Here is a 15,991-nt window from a genome sequence, read left to right on the forward strand (position 1 = left end):
AATATTCTGAATTCAAACCTGTTTACTTGTCTACCTGTAACTGAAAAACTCAAACAATTATCCAGAGGTTCAGAAAGACAGCTCTCAGAACTAAGTGTATACTTTGTTTTGAGGCAGACACAAGTTTGATCTGACACTGTCAGGTCAGCTGAGTACCACTGGGAATTAACCCGGAGCAACTTGATAGTAGTAACCCCTAAGCACCATGCAATGGCCCAGAAGACAAAAGAAATTCCAATTAAAAAAAGAACTATGATCAAAATTTTCCTATATAAAGAATTACCATAGATAAAGTAAATCTATTACCTCAGAATTAAATAATTTACTTGCACAAACGAAACGTAAAAGCAGGGCCTCAGTTCTTGAAAAATTTGTACAGTAACTCAGGATATTATTTTGTGACAAAATCACTACTGGAGATCTACAGAGATAGCTCAAAGTACTTGAGCACATGCTTCATAAGGAGACCAGGGATGAGATCCACTACTGTATGGTCCTTAGTAACATGATGCGTGCCAAATCTTTTTTTTTAATTTATTAAATTATATCTACTGAGATATAAGTGGTATCAAAATGCAAAAAAAAAAAATCATACTTAGGTTAGAGTGGAACAGAAGGGCTTAACACATTCAAAGCCCCAAGTTCATTCCCTGTGGCGCCACGTTCCCCGTCCAGGCAGGTAGTCCCTGTGGTGCCCAGCATTGAACTATCAGGCTGACATCTGCAGCTGGAGTATCCCAGGAGTGGCCTTTCAGGCCTGCCATCAACTCTGCTGGCTGTGGCCATATTAAAAATAAAAATAGAGTGGTTAGGAGAGACTGCAGAAAAGTTGGGACCTGGACTGCTTTCTGAGATATTTAGGAAAGGAGAAGGGAAAGATAGATATTTACCAAGCACTACTAATCTCATGATATAATGTCTTATCTACCCCTTTTCCTTATTCCTTCCCATATAGGCAGAAATTACTTTTTCTACCAAGCTATCTAAAGTCTACCATTTCCACAGTCTAGGTATATTGTTCTTTTATAAATACTCTATCCCACTCAAGTGTCTATACCAAAAATAGTTTTTGGTTTTAACTTTTTTGGGGGGGCGTGGGGGTTGCTGGGGCCACACCTAGTGATACTCAATGGTTACTACTTCTGGTTCTACACCAGAAATTACTCCTGGGAGTGCTCAGAGGACCCCCTGGGATGTCAGGTATCAAACCTGGGTTGGCTGATGTAAGGTCATTGTACTTTCTCATTCTACCCATTGTACTATCTCTCCAACCCCAGTATAGCAGAAGTGTTTTAATAACATATGATGTGTATTTATTTGTAATATTTCAAGGGATGTCTAGTAAGCTTCTTGAGGGCAATGTGTTACAAGTCTCTTCTTTCTTTCTTTTTTTTTTAAGTCTCTTCTTTCAAAGGAACTCAGGTCAAAGGGGAATGCACTATAAGTTCTCAAGAGACTGATTTAAAGCAAAGCAAAGTTTTGGAGGAGGCAAGTACCGAATATAGGCAATAATCAAAAAAAAACATGAATATGGGCTGGAGAGACAACTTGCCTTGCACAAAATTATCAATAATAAAGAAATTAAGCACCAGAGCAATAGTACAGCAAGCAAGGGCACTTACTTTCACATGGCCAACCCATGTTCAACTCCTGGCATTCCATATGGTCCCCCAAGCATCACCAGGAGTAATTCCTGAGTATATAACCATGGATAACCCCTGAGCTAACTAGGTGTCAAAAAAATAAATAAATATGGGCCAGAGAGAATATAGGAGGTAAGGTGTTTGCTTTGTATACTGCTATGGCAGCAGTAATACTAGTTCAAAATACATGGCAGGCACACATATGGTCCTCTGAGTACTGTCAACGGTCAATCCTGAGCACAAAGCCAGGAACAGTCCATGAGCACTGTCAGGTATGACCTAACACTACCCCTCTCCCCAATTCTCCTGCCGAAAAGAAAAAATAAAAACCTGAATTAAAAAAAAGAAAACAGTAAGCTAAGGATGATCTCAAATACCCATCTAAAGATGCAAAATTAACCTCTAAGACAGTTCATGAGATTTGATTTATTTCTTTGTAATAGAATGGGATCGAGCGGGCCCCGGTAGCTTGCCGGGGCTGGAGCGATAGCACAGCGGGTAGGGCGTTCACCTTACAAGCGGCCAACATGGCCGACCCGAGTTCGATTCCTCCACCCCTCTCGGAGAGCCCGGCAAGCTACCGAGAGTATTCGATATGCCAGACACGGTAACAACAAAGTCTCCAATGGAGACGTTACTGGACCCGCTGGAGCAAATCGACGATCAACGGGAGGGCCTTTACCTTTAGAATGGGATCATCCCAATTACATGAATATTTTTAAATAATTCAAAAGTTACTTCAAGAAAATTAGTATGAATTTAGTAAAGGAAAAATTCAGAAATCAAGTTAAGGAAACATGAAGGTTAGTTACCATAGGTCAAGTACAAAATGGGTAGAGTAAAGAGACCACTAGATATACTTTGAAAAAAACCTAAAAGATCCCCCCCCAAAATGACCAATAATAAAGAACTTAAGGGTTGGAGCAACAGTACAGAGAGCAGGGTGCTGGCCTTTTAAGCGGCCGGCCCAAGTTGACCTCCAGCTCCCCAACCGGTCCCCAAGCCCTCCAAGAGTAAATAAACAGTAAATAAATAAGATTTTTTTTTCAAAAAAAGATCCCTTAGCACAGAGTCAGATGTAAACCCTGAGCACCACCAAATAAGACCTAACACCAAACACTTTTTAAAAATCAAAAATAACCAAAAAATAGACTAACAAAAGAAGAAGAGAGAGTACAATGGGCAGGTGCTTGCTCGCACACAGCTTACCAGTATTCAACTCCTGGCACCTCATTAAGGTTCCCCAAGACCTACCATGACTTATCCCTGAGCTCAGAGCCAGAGGTAAATTTTGAGCACAGCTATGAGTGGAAAAAAAATTATAATAAAAAATAAAACCAAAAATAAAAGAAATTAAGTATGTGAGACCTGAGTAGGATTCAACATTGCAATGAAGTCAACATTAAATTTGTGTAACTCAGAATATTTTGCATATCTAAAAAAAAAATCTTTGTTTTAAGTACTAGAAAGTACAGAGGATTAAGGAACCTATCTTGCATGTAGCTAAATTCGGTTCAATCCCTAGCACCACGTATAATCCCCCAAACAGTCAGCGATCATTCCTGAGTACAGAGCCTGGAATAAGCCCTGAGCACCACCAGGTATAGCCCAAAAAACAAACAAAAATCTATGTAAATAAGTATTTCAAATAGTTGATTAAGGGACCAGAGTGATAATATAGTGAATAGGGCATTTGTCTTGCACACGGCCAACCCTAGTTTGATCCCTGCCATCCCCTATAGTCCTCTGAGCACCACCAGGAGTAATTCCTGAGTACAGAGCCAGGAGCATCACTGGCCCAAAAAACAGTAAATAAATAAGATTTTAAAAAAATATATTCAATTAACTGAAAAGAACCCTTACTTACCAAAGCAGGATACCATTCAGTCTTCTCAGATGTAGACATCACACCTACAACTTTTCCTAATAACTCATCATTAAGACGCCTCTTATCTTCATCTTCTTCTTCACTGCTTTCCTCTTCCTTTTCATCTTCAGTACTAAAAGTTAGAATAATTTTATCATGATCTTAACATCACTGAAACTGTCAAAGTAGTGTGAATTTCACACATACAGTTCTATTTCTAATCTGGGATCCCTGCGGACAAGTATCTTCATTCTTTTTGGAATCACATACTTCCCTAGCTAAAAAGTAGTCTTAAGTGGTCTACAGTAATTCTGAGTTCCCATCAGTGGATCAATAAGGACTCAGGCTTGAGCTCTCATGCCAACCACTGGATGAGATAGAAAAATCTTATGTCACTGTCAAGTGCATACTATTCCAAATACACTAATTTAGAAAACTGTCCGTCTACTTCTTATGTACAGATTATGAAAAACTCATTAAAATAGGAGAGAGTCTGCCTGGAATATAGCTCAAGAAGCAGAACATGTGTCTCACATGTGCCAGACCCTGTTTTTGATTCCCTGTATTAAATAAACCCCCAACTGCTTGAATACCAGCCCCCATCTGACAAAAGAAACCCAATCAGGGGCTGGAGAGATAGCACAGCAGGTAGGGCGTTTGCCTTGCACGCGGCAGACCTGGGTTCGATTCCCAGCATCCCATATGGTCCCCTGAGCACCGCCAGGAGTAACTCCCGAGTGCAGAGCCAGGAGTAACCCCTGTGCATGGTCAGGTGTGACCCAAAAAGCAAAAAAAAAAGAAACCCAATCAGATTTGAATAACCTATGTGGAAAACTAAGCAATCAAACCAATAGTGAAAAACTGTCCACGTAAAATTTGAAGTTAGTCTTCAAGCCTATGAGATTGACAGTCTTCAAAAATGTCAGTCTCATAAAAACTAAAAAAAAGGTAAGTGCCTCAGACTAAAAGAGAATAATCATATTCACAAAATGGTGTACTTAATCTTGGAGGTAGTGTTGTGAACAGGAGATGCTGTTAAGACTATTACTGGGACGATCACGAAACGACCATCCTGCTACTCGTCAATTGCCTCGAGCAGGCCCCAGTAACGTCTCCTTCATCCTAGCCCTGAGATTTTTTAAAAAGTGCCATATTCAAGGCTCTTTCAGAGTTAGGAGGATCTGGATGGAGGATGCTCAGCCCCAATCCGAGTAGACTTGGAGATCTCAGTCCTGGGACCCACATGCCTTTGTTCCTCTGCCAGTACCTTCACGTGTGCAGAGAGTGGTCTCGGCATGGTGGTGGCTGGTTCTGGAGGTCTGGAGTCTCCTGCCCCCGCGCCTGGCTGTCCTTGCCGGGGCCCCTTGGAGGGGAGCGGGTTGAGTTTCCCTCCCCGCCCCAAACAGGGCTCCGGCAGCCAAAGACCTCCAGAACCAGCCACCACCATTACTGGGACAATCAGTGAAATTTTAGTGATAAATTTCCTAAATTTTATAATCATCTTTTAATTATGTAATAATGTCCTTATCTTTGGTAAAGCATCTATTTGGTTTTTTTTTAAGCACCTATCTGTGCTCAAACCTGACTCTAGCTCTCTGCTCAGGGCTCAGGATACCATACGTAATGTCAGGGATCCATCTTGGGTCAGTCACATGTAAGGCATATGCTTAACTCATTGTACTCTTGCCAGTCCAGGGTAAAATATTTAGAATTAAATAGTCATAATGCTTAAACTTCTTTTCAAGTAACTCAATTTAACGTACTGTTATTTTCTTTTAAATTAAGTTTAAAGAGGGAATAAAAAATTCAATGTACCAAAATGTTAAAAAGTAGTATATCTAAGTGACAAGTATTGGGAGTTCCTTATACTATTTTTTACAGCTTTTAGAAATACAAGGTTTTTTGAAGTAAAATTGTTATAAACTGAATCAGGGAGATAGTGCAAAGCACTAGTGTTCACTTTTTGCATTTGGAAAGGAGGGCCCTGCATGGTACCCCTTACCTCTCTCCCATCAACCCACTGGTAGTTCCTGAGCACGAACCAGTATGACCCAAAACAAAAACAAAGACCAAAATACATATTTCTACTTAAAATAGGAAAAAAATTTTAGTATAGATAAATAAAATAGGAAAATAGTATCAGGAGATTTGTTAAAGTAACAAAATAAAAATAGTCCCTTTAAAAATGGAGTTGTGGGTGCTGGAGCGAGAGCACAGCGGGTAGGGAGTTTGCCTTGCACGTGGCCAACCCGGGTTCAATTCCCAGCATCACATATGGTCCCCAAGCACCGCCAGGAGTAATTCCTGAGTGCAAAGCTAGCAGTAACCCCTGTGCATTGCTGGGTGTGACCCAAAAAGAAAAAAAGAAAAAAAAAAGTAGTTGTGAAGAACTTAGTCCTATACAAATTCCTCTCCACATGGTGAGTTCCTTTACCTTTCTCTTCTACTTTTCAATAAACTTTTCTACTTTCTCAAAAAATAAAAGGTGTTAAGGTCAGCACAAAATAAAACATCTAACATCAGGATATAAAGTGCTACAAAATTAACCATCTTAGAAAAATCATTCTTTACTGCTGCAATAACTAGAACATTGATGTGTATGAAAAAACTCACATGGGAAGAGAAGACCTCCTTCCTCTGTTTGTCTTCTTTGCTATTACTGGAGTTCCAAAATGCTCTGGATTTGTTAATGGAAGTTGGTCAAGGGTCTGGTTAAGAAAAAAAAAGAATTATATCACATTTGTCTCTAGTTAAGTAGCTGTTATTCAACCTACAAAGTTCATCTGTGTAATCTTACCTCACTCTCGGCAAAATGTCTCTCTCCTTTTAAGCAAAGTGAGGTGCGTCTCAGTGTTCTCTCATCACCATCATCAAATACTGTAATAAGCAAAAGATACTTAAAGGTTATACACACTAAAATTAAGAATTTAACTGCTGAAAATTCTGTATTAATCGAGTGCTTAATACTTATAAGAACCATTATTTTTAAGTTTTCAAAGCCCGTTAAAACATATATCCTGCATTTTGAACTCTGTAGCTACCAAGAACAGGTTGCCCCTAACTGTTTAAGTCTCTCCATTCACACTTTTGTTCTTTAGTTTTGGGGGACCATTCCTGGCAGAACTTAGGAGTCACTCCTGGTGATGCTGGAGGAACATGCAGTGGTGCTCAGGATCAAACCTGGGCCTCCCACATACATTTAGCCCTTCATTCTTTTTTTAAATTTTCTATCCCTAAGAATAATATTCTTAACAGATTAGTGACCTGATGAAAGCATAGATCGCATTCAGTCCTAGGAGAATAAATAAAATCTTGGTTAGTGAAAAGCCTTGCAGTTTTTTTCCCATAATAGTTACCAATGGCGTACCTAACTTCCAGAAACCCTTTGATGACAGTAAAAGCATTGGCTGCCAAATTCTAAAGTTCTAAAATTCAACTTTTTTTTTTTGCTAGAAGATATAAAGTAGTTTAGAAAGGTTAAAATAAACAAACACAATTCTTTTATTCTAAAAAATGCCATTATTAAACAGAAGCTTTTCTATTTTTTAGTTTTTCACATTTCTATTTTTGGGGATTTTGTTTTTGGGTTTCACCTGGCAATGTTCAGGGGTTACTCCTGGCTCTGCATTCAGTTATTCCTCCTGGTGGTGCAAAGGAGACTACATGGGACGCTGGGGATCGAAACCAAGTAGGCTGACTGCCAAGCAAACGCTCTGTCTGCTATACTATCACCCCAGTACAATTTTTTTATACTATTTGAAAGCATTTAAATATTTCAAGAAAATAAAAATGGTATCACTAATTTTTTTATATCCGCCTATATTTCAATAATTTATAGTCTATTTTCTCAGCAATCTACTGATTTTTACATCTAATTTACATTTTTAACCTTTTAAAAAACCCTTTTTTGTGAGGTAATTCTAGTTTATAACATTATAAGTTTCAGGTATACAGTATTATAACTAAATATTTAGGTATTTTTGTTTCGTTGGTTGATTTTGGCTTTTTGGGTCACACCCGGAGATGTGCTGGGGTTTCTCCTGACTCTGCATTCAGGAATGGCAGTGCTTGGGAGATCATATGGGATGCCAGGGATCAAACTCAGATCAACCTTATGCAAGGCAAACGCCCAATCTGCTGTGCTATCGTTCTAGTCCATTTGTATACACTACATCATGACGACAACCAAAAGTCTAGTTTCCATTCATCACCATACGTGTAACCTCCTTTACTTCTCTTACCTGCTCCCCAGCCCCTTTTGTAATCACCAGCAGTTCTCTATAACTAAAGATTTGTTGTTTGCTTGCTTTGATTCTATTTCTTATACGAATTAACTCCTACAGTAGCTGGCATCCATGTGTAACAAATATAACATTCAGTAAAAATTAAATGTACATGGGGCCAGAGGGATGTTATAGTGGGTAGAGTGTCTGTCTTGTATTCAGCCATTCCAGGTTTGATTCCTGACACCCCATTTGTTCCCCTGAGACATGCCAGGAGTGATCCCTGAGTGCAGAGCCAGGATTCAGCCCTGAACACTACAGGAAGACGTAGGGACGAGGAGAGTGGGGGAGAGGAAGGGGGAGAGAGAGAATACTCTCACAAAAGACTACTGGCCCAGCATTATGAAGAAATAAATTATACGACCAAATTCTTACACCAGGCACTGAAAATGCATATTCACTCAACTGGTGTACAAATCTTATGAAAATCAGATACATACAGAAATAATACTTCTGGCTTGGTCTTTAAGCCCTTATTCTCCTTTGAACATGTATCATGTTTGCTTATTTCTTTCTTTGCTTCCTATTTCCACTCTAGAGAAGCCTGTGTCCCCTGCCTACTGTCCAATGTCCCCTCTCTCCCCTCCCCACTCTCTCTTTTTGGTTTTTGTTTTTGAGCCACACCACTGAGCTCTGTGCTCAGGTATCACTCCTGATAAGGTATTGTGCTTTAAAGGATTCCACAGTTTTACCCTGGAACCCTGTTAACTCCATGGTAATAAAGAGAAAGAGTTTAAGATTTTTAACATGTGATATGGTACAGAAAGGTATGTACTGAGTACTTTATGCAAGTTTGTTAAGCCATGTAACTTCCCAAGATTCTCTAAAAAACTGACAGTGGATTTATTCACCATGGTTTCCCAGATTATTAGAAATATGAAGCAGTTTCATCGGTAAGAAGTTTCTTCTACAATTTCCACAACAGAAGTATCCTTCAATGAACACAAAATATATAGGCATTTGACTTGGCTAGCATTTTAGTAAGAGCAAAATAACTGATGTAAATATTAAACTTAGCACTTTTTTGGTTCAAGATTTACACTAAAGCAAGTCAGGAAGGAAAAAAAGTCAGACCAAATTCTATAGAATTCACTAGTTCTATAAAATGAATTACACTTTGCCAAAAATGTAGCACTAAGTGTAGCAGGGTACTGCAAAAACAATCTTTGTTATTATATTGCAAATAACATACTTGATTTGGGGAAAATGATAAAGCTAAAACTCTAGGAGGCAAACACAGACGATGATGTAAGGCTAACAGAGTGACATCTCTGATCTCTGACCCCTAATTTAGTTTTTATGTTGTTATGACCAAAACAAGTCACAAAAATTTCAGACCCTGATTTAGTCTAATGAAAATCACTTGATCACTTGACTTCCCATTAATCATCGATTTGCTCGGGTGGGTGCCAGTAATGTCTCCATTCTTTGCTGTCGCAGGCTAGTGTAGACCAATGGCGTCTGTTTGCTCTAGGAACACAAAGAGCCTCAAACTGATCGTTCAGGGTCTTGACGAAAGAAGTCTGGCCATCTTGTAGGTGGGCGGCCACGCGGTCTTTTGATGTCCCATGGAATCCAGTCGGTAACAGCTCTAGTCCAGCAGTTGTCTCCAAATCTCATTATGTGTCCAGCCCATCTGATTTTCAACACCTTGGCAAATGAGACAGCGTCCCTGATTCTTGACCTTCTACAGCAGTATCCTATGTCTCATTTGAGTGAAATGTGATACTGCAAGCATAGCTCTTTCAATTCCTCTTTGGGAGACCGAATAGCGTTCTCATCCTGTTTTTGTAGGGCCCAGGTCTCTGAGGCATATGTTAATGCAGGAAGAACAGTGGAATCGAAGAGATGTGCCCGGAACTGAAGGTTCTTCGTCCTCTTAGCTATTTCTTCGAGGCTCTTGAAGGTGTTCCAAGCTGCTCTCTTCCTCAGGTACCAGGTCATTCATCATGTTGACTTCTCAACCTAGGTACACATAACTGTTGCGTTCGGAGATGGTCGTTCCGTTGAGAGTGAATGGAACATCAGGAACGAGACTGTTTCTCATGAACATTGTCTTTTTGAGATTCAGCTGTAATCCAACCTTTCCACATTCACAGTCGAAGTCGGCCAGCATTTGTGCTGCTTGGCTAATGTTTGGTGTTATTAGAACGATGTCATCGTGGTGTAGTTGCCGACCATCTATCTTCATTCCCATTCATTCCCATTCCTTCCCATTCCAGTCATTGCATGACGTTCTCGAGGGTGGCACTGAAGAGTTTCGGTGAAATGGTATCACCCTGCCGAACCTCTCTCTTGACATCGATGATCACTTCCTTGTAGAATGGTGAGATCCTGGTAGTGAATCCATAATACAGCTCACAGAGGATCCTGATGTATTGAGTATGAATGCCCTGATTGGCTAGGGCTTTCATGACAGCTTCCGTCTCAACAGAATCAAATGAAAATCATTAAGGAAAAAAAAAATAGAGAAGCCACAAAGAAATCTATTCATTTCTGTAGAATAGACTTTTTAACTCAATGTTGATTTAATTTATGTTGGGGGAGACACTAAAACATAATGCTAGAGTAGGCCAAATTAAGTTTGGGAATCAGTACCCTAATCTATGTTTAAATGGTCTTCCATAAGAGTTAGTGTTCTGTTAATGTAATTATACATTTGACTTTTGGTGTCTTAAACGTCAAGATTCCCTCACTCCTTAATTTCAACTTCCGAGGGAAACTTCTGTACTTATCACAATCATTTTTATGTGATAAGTATTAATTTTGGTTAGGATATGAAGATAATTTTAATATTTTTTCACTCCATTATGTAAAACAGTAATTTTATCCAGTCAGAATTACTGACTTCCTCCTCAGTATTCAATTGATACCTCTGCTTTAATCCTTTCTACTTACTTCTGACATATTGGGTTAATTTCTGATTCTCAGTTTTTTTTTAATCTGTAAAAGGGGAATAGTCTTACCTTGTTGAGGCTGATCTGAGACTAGGGCATGATACAAGCTTTTGATAAGTGATACCCAATTATATCTTTGATAGATAAAAATAATTTTGAAAAAATATTTTTGCCTTTCAGGGAATCTTTTATATTTAGTACTCAGATAAAATTCCTATTGCTTTGTTCCTTCAACTTCAAACAGTGCAGGGTTAGATTTGGGTGGCCGTACCCCAGTGATTTCTGGCCAGCTGGACATGGTACTGTTCAGGCCCTGCGGTACTAGAGATTATCTGGGCCACAATGGTGGACTCAAGGGGAGTTTAAGGCACATCCTATGGTGCTTAGGAGCAGCACTTCCTGGAGATTATGTCATACTAGGGATCAAACTGGGGTCAGTCACATGCAAGGCATGTAACACCTACACTATCCCTCCTATCAGTTCTTTCACCGGGTTAATCTAAAGCTCCTGTGCTCTATTAAATAGAATTAAAAAATGAGATCTGATACAATTGATGTGGAAAAAAAATTACAAATCTTGGAAAAATTCTGAATCTTATAAGCATTTTATCATGTTAATATAAATGATCAAACAGAGTTTAGTGTTTAACTTTCTGAAGATGTATGCAGCTAGAGTTAATTTTATATGTCAACGGGCAAAATTCCTGGCAAATTTTTCCCTTTACATTTTCTTTAATTTTCAAATACCATCTGAGTTTTTTTGTTTGTTTTTGAACCACAGTGAGCAGTGCTCAGGGCCTACCTACTTCCCACTATGCAAGGGGTCACTGCCAAGAATCAAGCCTGGGCTCCAGCATGCACAGCCTAAGATCCAGTCCACTCTGGCAATCTCTCTGGCCCCACAACATATCAAATATTTATATTCCAAGAAGGCAAAAAAAGAATTCTTTTTCTTTTCTCTCTTTTTTTTCCTTGGCAGCAGGGGTGGGTGGTTGGGGGGAGAGGGGGCAAGGGGGCAGGAGAAGGGAGACTGGGACCACACTTAGTGGTGCTCAGGGCTTACTTCTGGCTCCAGATCACTCCTAACATGATTGGGGGACCACAGGGACACCAGAATCTAATCCAGATTGGCTGCAAGCAAGGCAAACACTGTACCTGCTGTATTACTGCTCTGGTCCCAACAAGAGCAACAGCAAATCTTTATTTATTACCGTGCTGGGACTAAACCTAGGGCCTAATATATGCAAGGCATGTGCTATGCTGTTGAACTACACCCCCAACCGCAGAGGAATTCTTTTAGTATATCTTACTGACTGTTGTTTTTGCTACGAGTTAAAAGCTAAAGGTCAAGTGAAATTAAGAATTCTAATCCTGGTCTAGAGAGAAAGAGTGGAGGGGGTAAGGTTTTTGCCTTGCATATGGCCAACCCCAGTTCACCCACACCATGAACAGAGCCAGAAGCAGTATCTAAGCATCACCAGGTATAGTGCCAAAACTTAAAAAAAAAAAATTTTAATCCTAATTTTGAAGACTTCTAAATTACTGAACAGAGATGTTTTATATATTACCAATTCTTTGTGTATAATGTAATATTAAGAAATTTCCAATGGGACTGGAGAGATAGCACAGCGGGTAGGGCGTCTGCCTTGCACGCGGCCAACCCGCGTTCAATTCCCAGCATCCCATATGGTCCCCTGAGCACCGCCAGGAGTAACTCCTGAGTGCAGAGCCAGGAGTAACCCCTGTGCATCGCCAGGTGTGACCCAAAAAAAGCATAAAAAAAAAAAAGAAGTTTCCAAATGATCAAATCAACAATAAGGTATCACCTCACACCATAGAGACTGGCACTCATTAAAAAGAAAAACTACCAGTGAGAATGTAGGCTAAAAAGAAAAATCACCAGTGAGAATGTAGGCTAAAAAGAAAAACCACCGGTGAGAATGTAGGCTAACAAGGGACCTTCTTTCACTGCTGGTGGGAATGTTGACTGGTCCAGCCTTTTTTGGAAGACAATATGGACATTTCTCAAAAAACAGGAACTGAGCTTCCATCTGACCCAGCAATTCCACGCCTGGGAATATAAACCAAGGGCCTAAAAGCACAAAGCAGAAAAGACATCTGCACTCCTATGTTCATTGTAGCACTAGATACATTAGATAAATACGAAAACAATCAAAATGCCCATTTGGTTGTTATCCAGATGACTGGATAAAGAAACACAAGGAAATCCATGAAGCCTTTTAGGAAAAAGATAAATTCATGCAATCTGCTGCAATGTGGATGGATATGGACGGTATCCTGTTGAATAAAATCAGCCAGAGAGAGAGGAATAGACCCAGAATGATCTCTTATATGTGGGATATAAAGCAACCCCTTGGGGGAATATCAAATGCCCAATGGCGATAGAAATGAACAGGAGAACTGGTCTTCAGTAGGAAGACTGCCACTGGGGAAGGAGTGAGGGGGATTAGTTAGGGAAGGGACCACAGGGCAATGGGTGAGGAGGAAACTGGGGACATTGGTGGGTGGGAAGGAAACTAGGGACATTGGTGGAAGGTAGTAAGTGCTGGTGAAGGGATTGGTGTTGTAACAATTTGTTTATGACTGAACTCAATCATAAATATCTTTGTGACTTTGTAATTCATGGTGATTTGATTTAAAAAAAGAAATCTCTCTCTCTCTCACACACACACAAATAAAATAAAATCAGGGTCACAGGAAAAGAAACTTCCAAGTGAATAAACTATGCTGTAAAGCACTGTTTCTGACAGGAAGAGGAAATATTTATTGTTCAAGATTAGAGAATAATATGTTACTAGATTTTAATTGAATTATCCTAGGTTTACATCACTTTATAAATTGTTACTGTTATTTTACCTATACTACATAAGCAGTTACTATTACTGACTCATTAAATTTTTATTACTAATGGTTATAAGAGTGAATGTGCCTCTAACATCTCAAATTTTTGGTCGCTCCCTCATTTTACAAATGCAAGAAATGTTTATTTTGAAATTTTTTACAAAATGTCTGCTTTTCCAAGTGTGAGCTGTTTTTCTCCGTCTGTTAACTATATTAAATACATTCAATGTACTTATAAAAAGATCAGTTCTTGAGTTACCACCTCAAGAGCACTAAATTGGACAGACTTGAAGGTCCTTGAAATCTTTTTTTTTTCAAACAAGCATTCAGTGATTCTTACACAAACAAATGCTTGATACATGAATTATATGCAATTAAGACTCCGAGCTCTATTGAGAACAATTATAATTTTTTTCCTGTAATTACTTATTTTAGAAAATCACCCACAGAGAATGCTCAGTAGCAAGTGACTAGATTTTAGCAATGCTAAAACGCCATTCATGTCAAGGACAGAAATCATTACTTGAAACTGAAAGATTAGAGTTGGAGAGATAGTAAATTGGGTAGGGCATTTGCCTCGGCACAGCCAATCTGGGTTTGATCCCCAGCATTCCACATGGTCCTCCGAGCATCAGCCAAAAGTAATTCCTGAGCACAGTGCCAAGAGTAACTTTTGAGCACCACTGGGTGTGGCCAAAAAGCAAAAAACAGAAAAAAAGGTTAGAATGGCAATACAAGGGAAAAAAAAATGGAAGATTATTCTGAGGCATAGAAACCCTATAGGTGAAAAGCTGAAAAGTTCTACCATATGCAAAACATGGACATCTTTCACAAACTTCAAAAGTAATGTGAATATAACCTCCATATTAAGTACCAATACCAATTAGTACGTTAACTATGTGTTCCATGATACTACACACATCAACTTCTATAACTTTCACCACTGGTTTGCTTAAAATAAAATTTGAGGCTGGAAAGATAATATAGTGGATAGATAAGGTACTTACCTTATATGTGGCCAACACAAGTTTGATCCCACAAACTACATTTAGTACCCCAAGCTCCACCAGGAAAGACCAGGAATAACCCCCTAGTATAGCTGGGTGTGGCCCCAAAACAAAACAAAACCCAAAACTGTATTTAATCTCTAAGAGTTAAGTTTAGTTTTTAAATACTAACAATTAGCAAATGTCACAATTAAACTTCCTAAAAAGATGTGACTTCAGAATAAAAGCACCATTGTGAATCTAGACATCAACTTCGAGAGATGCTCCAAGTGAAATAAAAGATTGCAGGGAAGTAGTTAACTGCAGCAAACACTATTAATATGATACAGAAAACACAAAGTATAATTTTTAACTTTTTTGGTCCTCACAACTATTAGAATCAATTTCAGATGAATGATCTTTAAGCAGAACATTAAGAGTAAATCTAAAGAGTCCTTTCTTTTCCTTCTACAAGAAAACCACAACACTCTGATTACCCTGCTTATACAAAGACAGAATTGTAAAACCAAGCAATGATAGATGTTCAGTGTAAAACAAGGACTGGATATCATCCACAGGATTATATAGATTCAAAGTCCTGAGAGTGGGCAGAGTTCAACGAGTAAGGCACTTGCCTTACACATGGTTGACCAGGGTTTCATTCCCAGTACCACATATGGTCCCCTGAACGCTGGCAGGATGGATCCTTGAACAGTCAGGAGAAAGCTCTCTGCACAGGTGGCATAGCCCAAAAACTAAACAAAGTTAAAATACTCAGAGGAAATTTGGAAACATCAATCATTGCAGTTGCCATTAACAATATAAAATTACTACTTTAGGTCTTAATTTACATATATTATGACACACTGCTACATGGTAGTACAAAGTTCTTAAATGTCAGCACAAATTTAGGCAGGGGATACTAAGAATGCATCCCTATGAATAAACGGAATAATACAAATATAGTTCTTGAAATGTGTTACTAAGAAAGTCCTTACTGTATCAAAAATAAAAATAAAGCTAGGCTCACCTAGGCTTGAATCAACTGTCACAATGTTCTTAGTCTAAAATTTTGTTGTAACATTGTATATAACATTAGCTCTGCCTGCCTAAGTGTGTGTGTATGTGTGGGGGGGGGGGAGGGGATAACAAACAGGCAGCAATACAATGAAAGATTGTAGCTCTGCAATCTTTTATCACAGAACTACCTGCCTGGCCACTAACCTCTCTCATAGGCCTCTTGTTTACTTTCCTTATGGAAGAAGAACGGACTATAAAATTAACTTCCTTGAAGAGAAGCTTTAAGGTAACCTCAGAAAGATTCCTTGGATGAAATAGCCACACTACTACCAATAGTGTAGCAGTAAGATTTTAGTAAACAGGGCTGAGGAAGTGGCTCAGTGGCAGGCTTTCCAATCATGAGCCCTGGATTTAATTCCCAGCATTTTAATCA

General features: G+C 39.1%; 1 protein-coding gene across 3 annotated transcripts in view; it reads right to left on the reverse strand.

The window, feature by feature from the left end:
• Positions 1-15,991, reverse strand: part of ARID4A (AT-rich interaction domain 4A) — a 69,400-nt gene that overhangs the window by 45,368 nt on the left and 8,041 nt on the right. For all 3 annotated transcript variants that reach the window (XM_056133329.1, XM_056133327.1, XM_056133328.1), the window contains exons 6-8: positions 6,308-6,387; positions 6,124-6,218; positions 3,511-3,643 (exon numbers count right to left, since the gene is read on the reverse strand). In XM_056133329.1, the coding sequence (XP_055989304.1) occupies positions 3,511-3,643; positions 6,124-6,218; positions 6,308-6,387 (308 nt within the window). The remainder of the gene's footprint in view (positions 1-3,510; positions 3,644-6,123; positions 6,219-6,307; positions 6,388-15,991) is intronic.

This window comes from Sorex fumeus, unplaced genomic scaffold, assembly GCF_029834395.1.
Source record: "Sorex fumeus unplaced genomic scaffold, SorFum_2.1 ptg000098l, whole genome shotgun sequence".
Lineage (NCBI taxonomy): Eukaryota > Metazoa > Chordata > Mammalia > Eulipotyphla > Soricidae > Sorex > Sorex fumeus.